Genomic DNA, 15,079 nt, shown 5'->3' with positions numbered 1-15,079 from the left:
CCCTCTGTCTTCCATCTGATTTTACCTGAGCCATCCCCATGGCTTGCTCTGTTTATTTCCTCTGGCCTCCCCTCAAGATTCACCTTATCTGTGAAACTTTTTCCAAATACCCTCCCTCTCCCTTTCCTGGTACTCACTTCCCCCTAACTCGGCTTTATTGTTTTTCAGAGCACTTACCACTCTCTTACATATACATTTGCCTATTTGATTGACGTTCGTCTGTCTTCCCACATTTGAACATTAGCTTTGTGAGGTCAGGCACATTTTGTTTCCTGCTTCATTCTTAGGACCTGCAATACTTTGCACAGAGTAAGAACACAATAAATATTTACTCAAAGAACAAATGAATTCATTACTAACAACTACTTATTGAGTGCTTGCTCCATGCCTTCAACATTCCATGGTTAAAGAAGGCATATATAAATAACTAGAAGAGAAGTCAGATCTGGCTGCAACTCCTGTGTCTGCTCCATTGATCGCCAGACATCTGCTCGACTAGGCAGGTGGTCACTTCCTCATTATTCCGTGTGCCTGGTCGGAGATAAGAGAGATTTTTGCTTCTATCAAGGACATAGAAAAAACTTTAGGACAAGGCAGGATTTGTTAAATATTATTATAGCTAAGAGGGTGTTAATTTTTTTGTTGGAAGTTGAAAGTCAGCTTTCCTGGCAAATTTTAGTATGCCTGTGTCTTGATTATGGGTCACCACATGTCCAATGTTTGAGTTTATGTTTATTTTGTAATTACAGATATGTGGATATATCGTTCTCCGAGAAATGGCTTAGGAGACTGACTTAGCCTAAACCAACCCACTGATATACTGATACCATAATCCATTCATTCCTTTAGTAAGCATTTACCCAGTTTCTTCTATATGCCAGAATATACTAGTCACAGTGAGTACAGAGAGCAGAAATACAGCACCAGGTTTCAAGGAGCTCACCACCTCGTGGGGCAACACCTTGTTGACTGCTCAGTGTGTTGTTTCATTTGTGTGAGGGTTCACGTTAGAAAGCACAGGAAGAACAGAACGTTGCTAAATATATATAAAGGCAGGGCAAAATGACATGGCTGACTTTTCTTTTAAGTAAGTAAGAATGTTCATTTTAACTGATTCAGGCACTTAGGGACAACAACAATTCTTATCCTCCATTTCTCTCTTTTTTACCAATTTGCAAGAATATCATTATCTTATACCAAACATATTACAAGGTGATTGAAAAGATTCCGCTTTGTTTTGTTTTGCATCAGTTACATTCAAGCCATGTTTCCATTGTACACCCTGGCTCTGTATGGAAGTTTGATATAATTTCTGGTTTTCTATTCCTGATTATGTATCAGCTCTTAAGATGTGTTACTTCCAAAATGATGAAACTTACTCAAGACTGATTAAGTTTCAGATCTTTATTTCAGTGGGTAATTTTTACTTTGTCTTTCCCTTAAATTTACCTGAAGTGAGGCTTAAAGGACTACAGAAAATAAAGGAAGGGTAGTCCATGTCAGGTCCACAGATCATGAGCATCTGGCATTTGAGCTTAAAGGGTAGATAGGGTTTCCATAGTAGAGGCTGGAGTAGGTAACATTCCATGAAAGGGAGCTCTAGGGTCTCAAAGGTCAAATAGGGTCAGTTTCTTAGGGAACTTCCTCCTTAGGGGAAAGTTAGGGAACAGTAGGGAACTTAGGGAACAATAAGAAGTCCTGCTTGTCTGGAGGATAAAGCACAAACAACAGGTTATCAGTTAGTTACCTCTGAACAAAAGAAGGCCTGGAAATCCTGGCTCATGTGTTGTTATAGTTAATAACAATGAGAAGCTCACTGAAGGTGAGTGAAAGCAATAGGACTGAAGAACAAAAGATTGAAAACAATCCAAATGTCCTTCCTTAGGGGACTGGGTAAATAGATTGCGGTATATCCATATAATGTGGTACTATATATCAATTAAAGCATTATATGTCTATCTAAAGTATCAGAGGTTTACTTAATCAGTGAGGGAACTAGCAGTATGCCAAAGCTAATTCAGAAACATAGATGAGTAACAGAAGTATACATAGTCATGGAAAGAAAGAATTCTGGAATGAGATTGCTACAGTACTAAAATGATTATTGCTCTGGAGGCAATAAAACTATAACCTTTGCAAATCCATTTCCATCACTGTATCACAACACTCATTAGCATTCCTATCAGGTAAGACTCATTCATACTGTCATCCATTTTGTACAAGTGAAATACCCTAACCCACGGGTTGGCAAACTTTTTCTTTACAGTAGTAGATATTTTAGGCTTTGTGGGCCATGTGAGTTCTCTATCCAATATCATCTGGCTTTTGTTTTGTTTTTACAGTCACTTAAAAATATAAAAACCATTTTTAGCTCATGGGCTGTACAAAAACAGGCTGCTGTCCTGATTTGGCCAATGGGTCAGAGTTTACAAACTCTTTTGATTAGGGCCTAAAAAAAATAAAAAATCAGAACAAAGATACTATCCTAGAGAATTAGAAAATCCTTAGGTGAGCCAGTTAGACAATGTCCTATTATGATATTCAAGGGACATGTATTTGTCCTTTTGTCTATTTGGAGTATATATATATTCTTTTTTTTTTTTTAGCATGTTTATTGGAGTATAATTGCTTTACAATGGTGTGTTAGTTTCTGCTTTACAACAAAATGAATCAGTTATATATATACATATGTTCCCATATCTCTTCCCTCTTGCGTCTCCCTCCCTCCCACCCTCCCTATCCCACCCCTCTAGGTGGTCACAGAGCACCGAGCTGATCTCCCTGTGCTATGCAGCTGCTTCCCACTAGCTATCTATTTTACATTTGGTAGTATATATAAGTCCATGACACTCTCACTTCGTCCCACATTACCCTTCCCTCTCCCCATGTCCTCAAGTCCATTCTCTACATCTGCATCTCTATTCCTGTCCTGCCCCTAGGTTCTTCATAACCATTTTTTTTTATGTGTTAGCATATGGTATTTGTTTTTCTCTTTCTGACTTACTTCAGTCTGTATGACAGACTCTAGGTCCATCCACCTCACTACAAATAACTCCATTTCATTTCTTTTTATGGCTGAGTAATATTCCATTGTATATATGTGCCACATCTTCTTTATGCATTCATCTGTCAATGGACACTTAGGTTGCTTCCATGTCCTGGCTATTGTAAATAGAGCTGCAATGAACATTGTGGTACATGACTCTTTTTGAATTATGGTTTTCTCAGGTTGGAGTATATATGTATTCTTAACAGAGGTGTCTGATGCTATGAAAGTATTTCCTAGGGGCATATGACTGTAGTCATCTGAGGGAATCTGTTCAGCAGGAAAGACGATGTTAGTCAAATGATTACACAAAGACATCATTGCAAGTGTGACCAGTTCTATGAAGGAGAGATGGGCAGTGCTATGAGAGCTTATTTGGGAGCCAGAGGGGGCTTCCCTGATGAGGTGATGCTGAAAATACTGGGTTGGTCAAAAAGTTTGTTTGTATGGAAAAACACGAATGAACTTTTTGGCCAACCCAATACATTCTGAAGGATAGATGAGGGTTAACCTGGAGAGGAGGAAAGAGGATGCCAAGCAACAGTATTAACAATGACTTGTTATGGGAGGGAACTAGTACCAAGTCTCAAAGAGGACCTCTGTTGCTAGAGGCAAAGAGGGAGGGAAGTTGAAGAAGGAGAGAGCCTTCTGGGTGGGTGGCCAGGCTAACCTGTTTTCCAGGGCCGTCCTGGTTTACTGGTGTGACCATTAATCACCCTCTTTCACTCTCACAGTGTCCCAGTTTGGGTGATAAATTATATGATACGTGGGTCATGTCAAGGAGTTTGCTCCTTAATATCAAATCAATAGGAAGCCATTGAAGAATTTTAAGCTGGGCAAGGGTGATATAATCAGATTTGCAATTTGAAATGATGGCTGCCTTGTGGCTATGGATTTGGTAAGTCACAGGGGATGTTAATGTTTACTAGGAAATGTGTCTTTTAGGTTGAATGACTTGTTAAATTTTCTCAATAGCAAGCCAATTCAGGAAAAAAGAAAAATCAGGGAAATACGTTTGATGAAATCAGTTGGTCAGTGGGTAACGACTGCTGATTTAGTAGCCCCATATAGATGAAGACATTTTATAGTGCATTTAGTTAGAGCCAATGGCCTGTTTAGATGTGTTTGCCACATAGTAACATGTTCATATGCTCCCATAGCTGTGGTTAGTGAGATGACCATAAAATGTAACTATTGGGATATGCTTTAGCTGGGACTCTGATCATCTAGAATTAAGAGTCACAAAATTAGCAAGATGATTTTGTCCCAAAGACTGAAAACTGTATGAGGGCCGGATCACCACTGACCTGTTGACAGTCATATCCCCAACATGTAGCACTCAGGAAAATCAGCTGAATAACCGAAGAAATGAACTACTCCCCTCTACCAAGAACTTTGTTTCCTGAAAATCTTAGGTAGAACATTCGTAAAGCTCCTTAAACATGTATCCCATTGGCTTAGAGTCTCTGACTGAAGACTTCGGTCAAGATTATAGAGGTAAAAATATTTACCAATAAATCTGAAATGTATTTAAAGAATATATTAATATTTTTTGTTCAGGATGAAAGGTCAGTTTGACATAATATTTTGCTTAGGAGTAGAGATGGCAGAATCAGTTTCCATCAAAAAAAAAAAATAAAATGAATTAATGCCATGTAGTTTTCATTGAGAGCAAATTTAAAGATGTATCTTCTTCATTCATTTTTTCCAGCATTCCTATCTGGAAAACAAGAACCAGGAAGAAAACTTAATTAAAACTGAGCAAGAAGATATTAAAATTGTTATGATATGAAAGAATCAAATCAGATTAACTATTGTCCTGTAAGGAATTTAGGTGCTATAAATACAGGACATATGCATAAATATTTTAAATAGGATTTAGAACCCTCTAGGAGTATGATAGTAATAAAATGGCAGAAACTCATACTGCTTAAATTTGGTCTTTAAAAATTAATGTATTTAGGGCTTCCCTGGTGGCGCAGTGGTTGAGAGTCCGCCTGCCGATGCAGGGGACACGGGTTCGTGCCCCGGTCTGGGAAGATCCCACATGTCGCAGAGCAGCTGGGCCCGTGAGCCACGGCCGCCGGGCCTGCGCGTCCAGAGCCTGTGCTCCGCAATGGGAGAGGCCACAACAGTGAGAGACCCGCGTACTGCAAAAAAAAAATTAATGTATTTTAAAATGTCTCTTCGAAAAAAGAAAACTAAATGTGAAAATCTATCAAAGAGAAAATCTTCAACTACTGGGTTAATATCTAAACTGTGAGAAAATTGCCAACTTTTAGCACCTGTTATTAGTTTTCCCTTTCCCGTTATTTATAAAATAACAAATCTTATGTCATAATCTCTGCAGAGTGCCCTCTGTTCTCCCAGTGGTCTCTGAATGTTCATTTCTTCTTGTGCTAACTGCAGTCTGGCTTTCTCTTGAGTGTGCTATAGCACTGGACAGTGCTGGCTGTTTTCTCTGTCCTCCACATAACCCTGAACCTGGTGGTGCACAGGTGTTTTCTTGTTCTTCACTACTTTTACATAACCACTGTTAATACCTCCTCCCTCAGTGCCCCACACCTCCATCTTTCCACCACCCCATCTTTGAACACATTTTCTCAGATTACAGCATCCTTTACTACTCAGGGCCACAGTTTCCCACCATTGTCTTGGTACACCTACTCATTTATTGTATTATATAAGAGCTGACTTACTATGTTCTCTCCTTCCCCACTTCTAACCATCACTGTCGATGGCTTTAATTAGTCATGTAGATTGTCTGTGTCACATCCTGGCCTCTCACAAGCTGTCTTCTTTCTTTCAACAATTTTTTCTTCTACTCCAGGGGTCAGCAGACTTTTTCTGTAAAGGGCCAAATAGTAAATATTTTCATTTTCATGGCAGTAGGGTCTTTGTTGCAGCTACTAAACACTGCAGTGCTAGCTTGAAAGTGCCATCGTTAATATATCAACAAACTGACATGGCTGTGTTCCAGTAAAACTTTTATTTACAAAAACAGGTGAAAAGCTGAGCAGGGACTTGAAAGAGATGAGGCAGTGAACCATAGCTGGGGAAAAAGAGTTCCAGGCAGAGGAGACAGCAAGTGCAAAGACTGAGGCAGGAGTTTGCCCCCAGTTCTTTCTCCAAAGGCAACAAAGAGGCCAGTGTGGATGGAGTGTAGTGAGCCAGGGGAAGAGTGGTTGTAGGAGACGCCAGGCAGATAAATGGTGGGGACGGAGATGGACTTTGTGGGACCTCGTAGGCCATGAATAGGATTTTGGCTTTTACTCAGAGGCAGTTGGAGAGCCATTGGAGGGCTCTGAGCAAAAGGGCAATAATCAGATTTTAGTCTTAACAGGATTATTCTGGCCACTGTGGTAAAAGGAGAATGAGGGGCAGGGTAGAAACCTAGAAAAATTTTTTTCCTTATGTATTTTGAAGGACTTGCTATCAGATTGGATTTTCAGCATCAGAGAAAAGAGTCAAAATTACACTGAGGTTTTTTATCCTGACCAACTGGAAAGATATGAAAGACACTGAATAGAGCAGAATTTAGGGAGAAGACTGAGTTCTTTGGGCTTGTTTGCTTTGAGACGTCTATGAGGCAAGCAAATGCACCAGATGTTTGAGATGTCTGGCACTCATTATAACTTCCTTGATTTCATGATAAACGGGCAATTATTCTTTACTTTAAAAGAAGAATCATTGACCTAGGTGAACTAACTGTTCCATTGAGGGCTTAACCAAAGTCATATTACCAGGTACCTTGTGCTTACTGGCACTGACTAGTATACCAGTGCCTGTAGCTATATATATTAATATCCTTTATTATTCCAGTGATATCCAACTCATGAATAAGTTCATAAATAACTTTTATGTTTTTCCTTGATTTTGAGCCTAAGATTAGAGTATGTTCTTTTTCATGTGCTTCATGTTTGTGTATATTATCCAGAGGAAATAGAGTGATATCTTTAAGTACTTTCAGTATAAAAATAGTTATTGAAAAATATTGAGAAAACATAATACGAATACAGTTTTACATTGCATTTTTAAAACATTTTAGTAGAATTTTAAACTCACCTAGTTCCTGCTTATGGAGTGAATCAAGTTTGGAAAAATACTTTATGCAAGAAATGAATTTTCAGAAAGGGGTTTGAAAGATGAGAGCATTTGGGCTGGTGTATCTCTAGGGAAGATGCAGTTGCAAGTGTTAAGATAATATGGTAGTAAGTTGCAAAGAGAGGATGATCTAATAAGTTTTCTATTTATTCTGTTCTCCAGGGCTGTTGTCAGAAAAGCAACACATCTGCCCAGTACATTTTTGAAAAGGACTTATTTTTAATTTGTCAAGATAAACATTTTAAGTTTTCTCTCTAGTTGTTTGTTAAAAACAGATCCAAAATAAAATGAAGTATGTTTTAAATTTAAATGTGTTGGAATGTTGAAGAAGGAAAAGTCTTAAATGTAGGGGATTATATTCAACCTTGTATTGGTAATGAATGTATTGTTTATTTCCCATACTTTTTATTAGCTATAATCATCCAGAAATAGAGAAATGTAGAAACTTAGAGTTGGAAAGGATCTTATAGGATCCTCTTATAGAATCATGGGACCCAGTGCTTATCAAGCATTTTTCTGTGATCTGTAGTTTTTTTTTTTTTAAAGTGTGCTCTATATATGTATAAAACTCAAACAGAAGTTTCCCAAAGCTTTAGTGGTTACCTGAAATATGAAACGCACTTCAGTATATTTTATTCTTATTTTCAATACTGCCTTGATTTGCACTTAAAAAAAATCCTTATCTGGTCCATTCTTTGGCATGATACAGACTCCTTCTGTGTGATAGTCCTAGTTTATCATAAATAACATAGCTTTTGATTAATCTTAAAATATAGTTAAATACTGTACTACTTTAATCATTTAATGTGTTGGTTTCTTGCTGGTTAAATATGGAGCCACCGGAGCAGCCTGGTGGGCAATTAGCAGCAATAGGGCTTTTCTTTTTGACCCAGATTATAGCAGGCAGAGTGGTAAAATGGTACTGGAATCGACAGTGGGTATTATAGTGGTGCTATTCAGGTAAGAGCAGAGGAATTACAAATGGCCATTTTTTGTCTACTTCACCAGACACTCTTACACATTTAATACATAGTATATAGGTGTGTGCATTTTGTATAAACTCAACAGAAGGACGGTATTAGCTCAAAGCTCTGTTAGGTCCTTATAATTAAAGTACAGTGTGAAAGTGCACCATCTAGAGATTTCTTTAATATGCAAGTCATCTGATGACAATTGCTTCTCTTCCTTTCTTCATATTCCTATTGTTTAAGGATATCCATGAGTAATCTCTGATTAGCTTTATATAAGTATTAGAAGATGGAATAGCAGAAAGATATGGTAAGAAGAGAAAAATGAAGAAAGTTGGAATCACTTATTCAAATATATAAAATAAATGATATTGATGCAGAATTGAAAGAGGAAAACTTTTTTAAATAAAGGAAACTTGAAATGATTACTAACTTTTCCAAGAAGTGAAAATGTGCAAAAAGGTAATCTCAAATGATTTTTCAAAGAAAACAAAGACTATTTCTAGATATTACTTGGTTTAGTAATAAGTCTGTCATTTCCTGTCACATATATAATTTTATTAAAAATGAGCAGGAAAGGCTATTAAAAGAACTATCCATTTACTTGTCTATTTCATTAAACATCTCTGAAATTCTATATTTAGTCATTTATGACTTTCATGCAAAAGAATTGATTGTTCTCTCATGTTCTTTTGGTGTCATGTGATCAGTGTCAAACTATATGGTGGCCATATAGTTTGCAGTTATTAGTCATTTCTCCTCACTTTTACCATCTTCCCAGGTTGTAATTCTCCCAAGTAATAGATATTTTGACCAGCCAGAAGCTCCTTTGAATAATATGAGCTTGTAAATAGATCTGGACTGTTAGAAGACATTGTGATTTCTTCTAGTCAGCCCTGTTACTAACCTGATACTGTAGATATTGAAGCTAATCTAAACTGGATTTAGGATTAGCTTCAGGAAATGAGGTGATGATAATTTGAGAATAAGGATGGAGATCATGGTCAACGGAGTTGATATGCTTTGACTTTCATGATTGATCTTGTGTTCCAGTGGCTTTTTTTGTGTATTTTTAAAATAGTTTTAAAATGGGTGGCATTCCCCACTGAATTTTCATGTAATAATTATGTTTGCTTTTTTCAGAAAGTTCTTAACTTTAATAACTTTTTCATATTAGCAATGAATTGCTTTTAAATATAATTTAATGTTAATATTAAGTTTACAAAGATTTTCCTGTCACTTCAGAAAAAATATTTGAAATTTTATTGAAACAGTTTTTTGATTTCTGGTACTAAAGTTATTTTCATTTTTGAGTAGTGGGTAGTGGCTTATTTGGTATTTATTAATGGGTCATATCGCTCAGTATATTGTCAAAATATGTATCTCTTATGTAACTTTAGAAATTTATGTGTTCAAATATCTAAAATTAGAACAAACTGTAGTTTCTGTGTCTGATCAGTTTGCCTTAGACAGCTAAGTCAAATTTCCAAACTTTTTATGCCCAAATTTTAAAAGTTTCTTGTTAAGACAAGTTAAGAAAATCAAAATATAAATGCTATAATACTACCGACTTTGACAATAGCAACAAAAGAAATATCTATATATTTTTATCTGCTTATCTTAATTTAAAATAAAATAAACTATATATGCATGGCTTCATATTTCAAAGAAATAGAGTGCATATATTTTTCAAATACACACAACCTAAATTAGTTTTTTTTTTTTTTTTTTTTTTGCGGTACGCGGGCCTCTCACTGTTGTGGCCTCTCCTGTTGCGGAGCACAGGCTCCGGACGCGCAGGCTCAGCGGCCATGGCTCACGGGCCCAGCCGCTCCGCAGCATGTGGGATCCCTCCCGGACCGGGGCACGAACCTGTGTCCCCTGCATCGACAGGCGGACTCCCAACCACTGCGCCACCATGGAAGCCCCTAAATTAGTATTTTTATACTGGGGAGATTTTTTAAATGGTGTTGCTTTATTAAATGTATTACTCATGTTATAAGAAATAGAGGTTAAGGAAAAGAGAGCATCTATACAGGTTTACCTTCAGTTTTCTAGAAATGTTAGTTTTATTTTGAGTTTGGTTTTCAGTGCTTCTTTGTTTGCTATCTGAAAAGTTTTCTCTCCAGAAATGACCAGGTTTGTCACAAAAGAGCCAGGAGTAATGGTTGAGGTGAAATTTCTCTCTAGAGTGTTGCCATTTGATTGTTATAATGTCTGAAACTAGTAAATATATATATATATCTATATCTATATATATATATATATTTTTAAGTTAACAAATGAACTCAACTTTGGCATCCCTCTTTTGCGAAGGCTTGACACATTGCATGGCCTAACTTGGCTAATGCTTGCTCTAGCTGTGAAATATAATTAACTGCTGATGAGAATATAAAAAGTATCTGACTTAAAAGCTGCCATATTTGCATCCCAGTATGTGAATCAAACCCAACTACCTCAATCCTTGCAACATAGCCAACTAAAAATGCAAAATCTACCTCATTTCTAACCAGGAGTATTGCTTAGAGCTGAGAACCAGTGATTAGAGGATGCAATACAATCTGTTCTGTATGAATTACTCTGCTAGTATTATGATACTGGCAGCATTGCCCTACTATGTTTAGTTTTAGGGATTTATACTAACTCTGTCATTCAAGAGAGAGAGGAAAAGGATTAGGCCTTGGGTCAGCTAAACTTTGGAAATATTTTAGCCTCAGAAGCACCTTTTTCACCATTATAAATCTCATACTTAATGTCTTAGAATTTAAATGTTTATCCTAGATAACTGTTACACTGTTTAGGTTTATGAAAATGTGTACGTATTTATCCCAAGTAAAGATGATGCTAGTTTCTTTCCACTGTATCATATCAAAATTTATTCAGAATTAATCTTACCTGGTCAAATGGCTGGTTAGAAATAGTGGAGATTATTTTAGAATGGTGTGATGCAAAAGGATTGAACTTGGTCAGGCCGTTTTTATCTTTAACCATTATCATGTACTTGCTGACAAAATGCTGTTGTGAAACTGGTTTTGACCCCAAACAATGTATGTGTTTGATTATCAGGCTTGAGCAACTCTTGACTTGTTCAAAAAATAACTTACTTCCAAATGATGATTAATTCCAAGTATTTATAAGGTAGTGGTAGTCAGACTAAGAAAACTTTATTCCAGATATAACCAGAAATTAGTACTGCTTCTCCACTTGTACCTGAAATATCCACCTCTGTTTAGCTCTATAACTCTGATCTGAAAACCTGAGATCTCATCTCCAATTGAAGATTTTACCTTGAGACAATGTGAGAAAAAAGTGGTCACTTCCTCCAGCTCACGTTGTGATTTTTGCTTTTCATTTTCACTTTGATAGCATGGAAATCCACCTTATTTTCACAGAGTAACTGTCTGAGTTCTTCAAGTAACCATACCATTATCTGAACTCATTTAAACACAGGTTGTGTTACAGCTGCTCAATGAGATATTTGTGAGTCTGTGTCATATAAGAAAGCCAGTGAGTTATCACCCATGATCTGGCTTTCCTTACTGTGCTGAATGACTGAGCAGAAGACTCATCATTGAGCTAAACTTTTGATTTTCTTTGGTGGCATAAGTTTAAGCAAAGGTAGCAGGCAAGTTAAACTCATGACTGCAGTGTAAGCACACAGCAGTCTCCCTCTCATCTTTAGTGTCACTCTGAATTTATGGATGAAGCATGTGATCTCTGACACTGGCAAATTGAAGAATACCCTTCACACAATTAAAGTTACAGGAGAATTGTTTGCATAGCAATCCTTTTGTTTCAGACATATATAAGTATACTGAGCTTTGATGAAAATGTTTGTCTAAAAAGTGGGGAGAATGCCTAGCACCTGGTATAGTAAATGCTCAAAACCAATTTTATGAAAGACTGTCTACTATTTGCCAAGTCTCTGTGAGGGATGCAAAGACTTAGGAAATGTGGTTCCTGTTTGATAGTGTTGATGAGAAAGAAACTCTGTGTCCTGAAGAAAGGACAGGTATTAGAGTTCGTTAATAAGAGTAAAATAGGCTGCATCCATAATTCAAAGGTGACACTATGAGAAACAAATAAGATAAGGAAAGGGATGCTGCAGCGTTTACGTTCCGCGTGCTCTAGAGACAAATAGAGGCGCTCAGACTGAGCTGCAGTGGCCAAGCTCCCAGACGCCTGCATCATGGGCCCCCTTCATGGTAACAGAAAACTTACATTTTACAAATGATAATCCATAATTATAGGTGAAGCAAAAGCCTCTCTTTCTCTACTTAGGAGAAATTTCTGGAGAGGAATTCAGAAAAGATTTTAATAGTGAGCCAAGGATGACATCTGAAGGGGATGGAATTGGATTGTAAAGAATGGACATTCTATCATGTCTGTGACCTTGGGAATGACATGGGTACTACAAACTCCCTTTGTGGATTATAGTAGCTTGTGTGACCATCTAAGTGTTCTTTTGAATCCACATTTTCCATATTGATGGTCATCACTGCATGGGGAAAGTACTAAGGACTGGTCGTAGTAGAAATCATGATCCTTTTTTGGTGACTTTTCAAAAGCATTTGTGTCCTATGAGTTTGTTGCTTTTCTTGGCCTCCGTTGCTCCCAGTGAAGGCTAAGGCCCCTTAAGTGATTGGATACTTAGGAAGTTTACCATCTAAGGGAGTCAGGGGGCTTAGGCAAAAATAAATAGCAGGAAAAAAAAGTAAGTGAGTTTTACACGTGTGGTTATTTTGCAGTAAACAGTGAGTGCTTTAAATTCAGAAGAGAGAAACTTTGGTTTGGGCTAGTTATCACTGAACGTTTAGCTCACTGGAAAATCTAAAGTAGTGTTCATATGCTTAATACTAAATCTATTAAAGTAGATTATTTTATTAAAAGTTCTAGATTATTTTATTAAAAGTTCTAGTTTATTAAAAGTGGGCTTCCCAGGTGGCGCAGTGGTTGAGAGTCCGCCTGCCGATGCAGGGGACGTGGGTTCGTGCCCCGGTCCGGGAAGATCCCACATGCCGCGGAGTGGCTGGGCCCGTGAGCCATGGCTGCTGAGCCTGCGCGTCCGGAGCCTGTGCTCCGCAACGGGAGAGGCCACAGCAGTGAGGGGCCCGCGTACCACACACACACAAAAAAAGTTCTAGCTGTACGTTTTTGGCTGATGATTTGGTAAATAGATTTTGGTGACTTTCTCTTAGAGATAGCATAATAAAAACTGTTTCGGCTGGCTGGAGAGTGCTATATAGAAGTTTCCCAGATAAAAGGGAGAGGAAGAGGCATGGAGTCCATTTACTAGACTCTTAAGACCTGGACTAGGATATTAGCAAAGGGAATGACAAGGAAGAGACTCTCAGTGGAAGAATTGCTGGAGCCTGGTAACTTTGGACATATGGAGATAAAGCAATTATTGACTTTTATTTAGTTTTCACGTGGCAATACGCGAATTATTTTACTTGTATTGTTTTATTTAATATTCTCAACTGTTTTATAAAATATAAGAACTGTTATCATTACAAGTTAATTAATTTGCTTAAGATCACACAGTTAATAATTATCAGAACCAGAACTTAAACCTTGGGTCTGTCTGAACCGAAGCCTTGCCATAAAGGATGCTGACTCATCAGAAACTAAAACAGTGTTGCTAACATTTTAATTTAGGAGACAGGTGCCTATTAAAAGTCTTGGCTCAATGTTGATTGTTGGCATACATATAACACAGACTTTCTTCTCTTTTTCCTTTTTTCTTTTGTTTTAGTGCGACTTCACGACAGCATATCGGAAGAGGGCTTCCATTACTTGGTGTTTGATTTGTAAGTACAACATACTTTGTGTTTGTTTATTTTTGCTGTCTATTTGAAGATCTTGAATTAAGGATGATTTTTCTCCAAGTTACAGTCCAAATGAATGACCCTATAATATTTTTAAATGTTCTTCAAATTACATTCAACTCTAATTCTTTTGAAATGAGGCGAATGCTCAGCAGTGTTTATTTAAAATTTAAGTTAATCTTCATAAGGGAAATAGTTATGAGTCTGTTTCCTTTGGGATTGTTCATTGTGATATCATAAGTAGTTCTCAGTTTTACCTTGGGGTACAAAGATGGCTGATTATACATAAGCGTAATTTTCCATTGAATTTTTTTGAAGTGTTTGTAACTTATTATCTTATATAAAAAGAAGGCTCAAGGACCCTTGAGGTTGGTTAATTCAGGGGTTCAACAACATCACCAAACTTCCATCTTTTACCCCAGCTCACTGGCTTTGTTCTCACATTGGCATGGTTCAAATTATTACATGGAGACATGGTAATTTATAGTGGAAGACATTGTCTCTCTCTTTTTTTTTTTAAGAGTGAAAAATTCACCTAGTAAGCCTCCCATTTTTCATCTCATTGGCCAGGGCTAGGTCACATGCCTACCCCTCGCCAATCACTGGCAGGGAGAATGGAGTCATCAAGATCGACTTAGACTAATCAGGATTTATAAACCAAGCTTCTATCAATAAGAATGAAGGGAAAACAGTGCTCTTGGGGAGCAGTCCACAGCATCCCCTCTGGCTGGATGGGGTATAGTGAGACAGGCCATACACATTGCTGCTAGGGGTTAAATAAGAATACACTTTCTGAAAATCAAATTGATATTCCATATCAAAAATGTCCATTTCATTTAACTTAGTAATTTTCCTTCTCAGAACAAAGTACAGAGAAAGTATTACCCTAACTTCAGATAAAGTTTATACTGAAAGCTCTTTATTGCATTGTCCTTTATAGTGGGAAAAAAAAGAAAACCAACTTATAAATCCAATAATGGAATCAGTTGCATAATTACAGTACATTCATATGATGGACTTCTCTGTAGTATTTAATGGGATATTTGGGGAATAGATAAGAAAAAAATTATTATTTCATGTAAAATGTGTCTAATGACAGGTTAGTACTAAGTTTGGTTAATTCAGCCCTCCAA

General features: G+C 37.1%; 1 protein-coding gene across 15 annotated transcripts in view; it reads left to right on the top strand.

Annotated features, from left to right (window-relative positions):
• CAMK2D (calcium/calmodulin dependent protein kinase II delta) overlaps positions 1-15,079 on the top strand; it is a 275,544-nt gene that overhangs the window by 113,291 nt on the left and 147,174 nt on the right. For all 15 annotated transcript variants that reach the window (XM_060148622.1, XM_060148635.1, XM_060148624.1 and 12 more), the window contains exon 4: positions 13,874-13,928. In XM_060148622.1, coding sequence (XP_060004605.1) covers positions 13,874-13,928 — 55 coding nt within the window. The remainder of the gene's footprint in view (positions 1-13,873; positions 13,929-15,079) is intronic.

The sequence above is a fragment of the Lagenorhynchus albirostris genome, chromosome 4, assembly GCF_949774975.1.
Source record: "Lagenorhynchus albirostris chromosome 4, mLagAlb1.1, whole genome shotgun sequence".
In the NCBI taxonomy this organism is placed as follows: domain Eukaryota; kingdom Metazoa; phylum Chordata; class Mammalia; order Artiodactyla; family Delphinidae; genus Lagenorhynchus; species Lagenorhynchus albirostris.
This window is presented reverse-complemented; position numbering and strand designations above follow the sequence as displayed.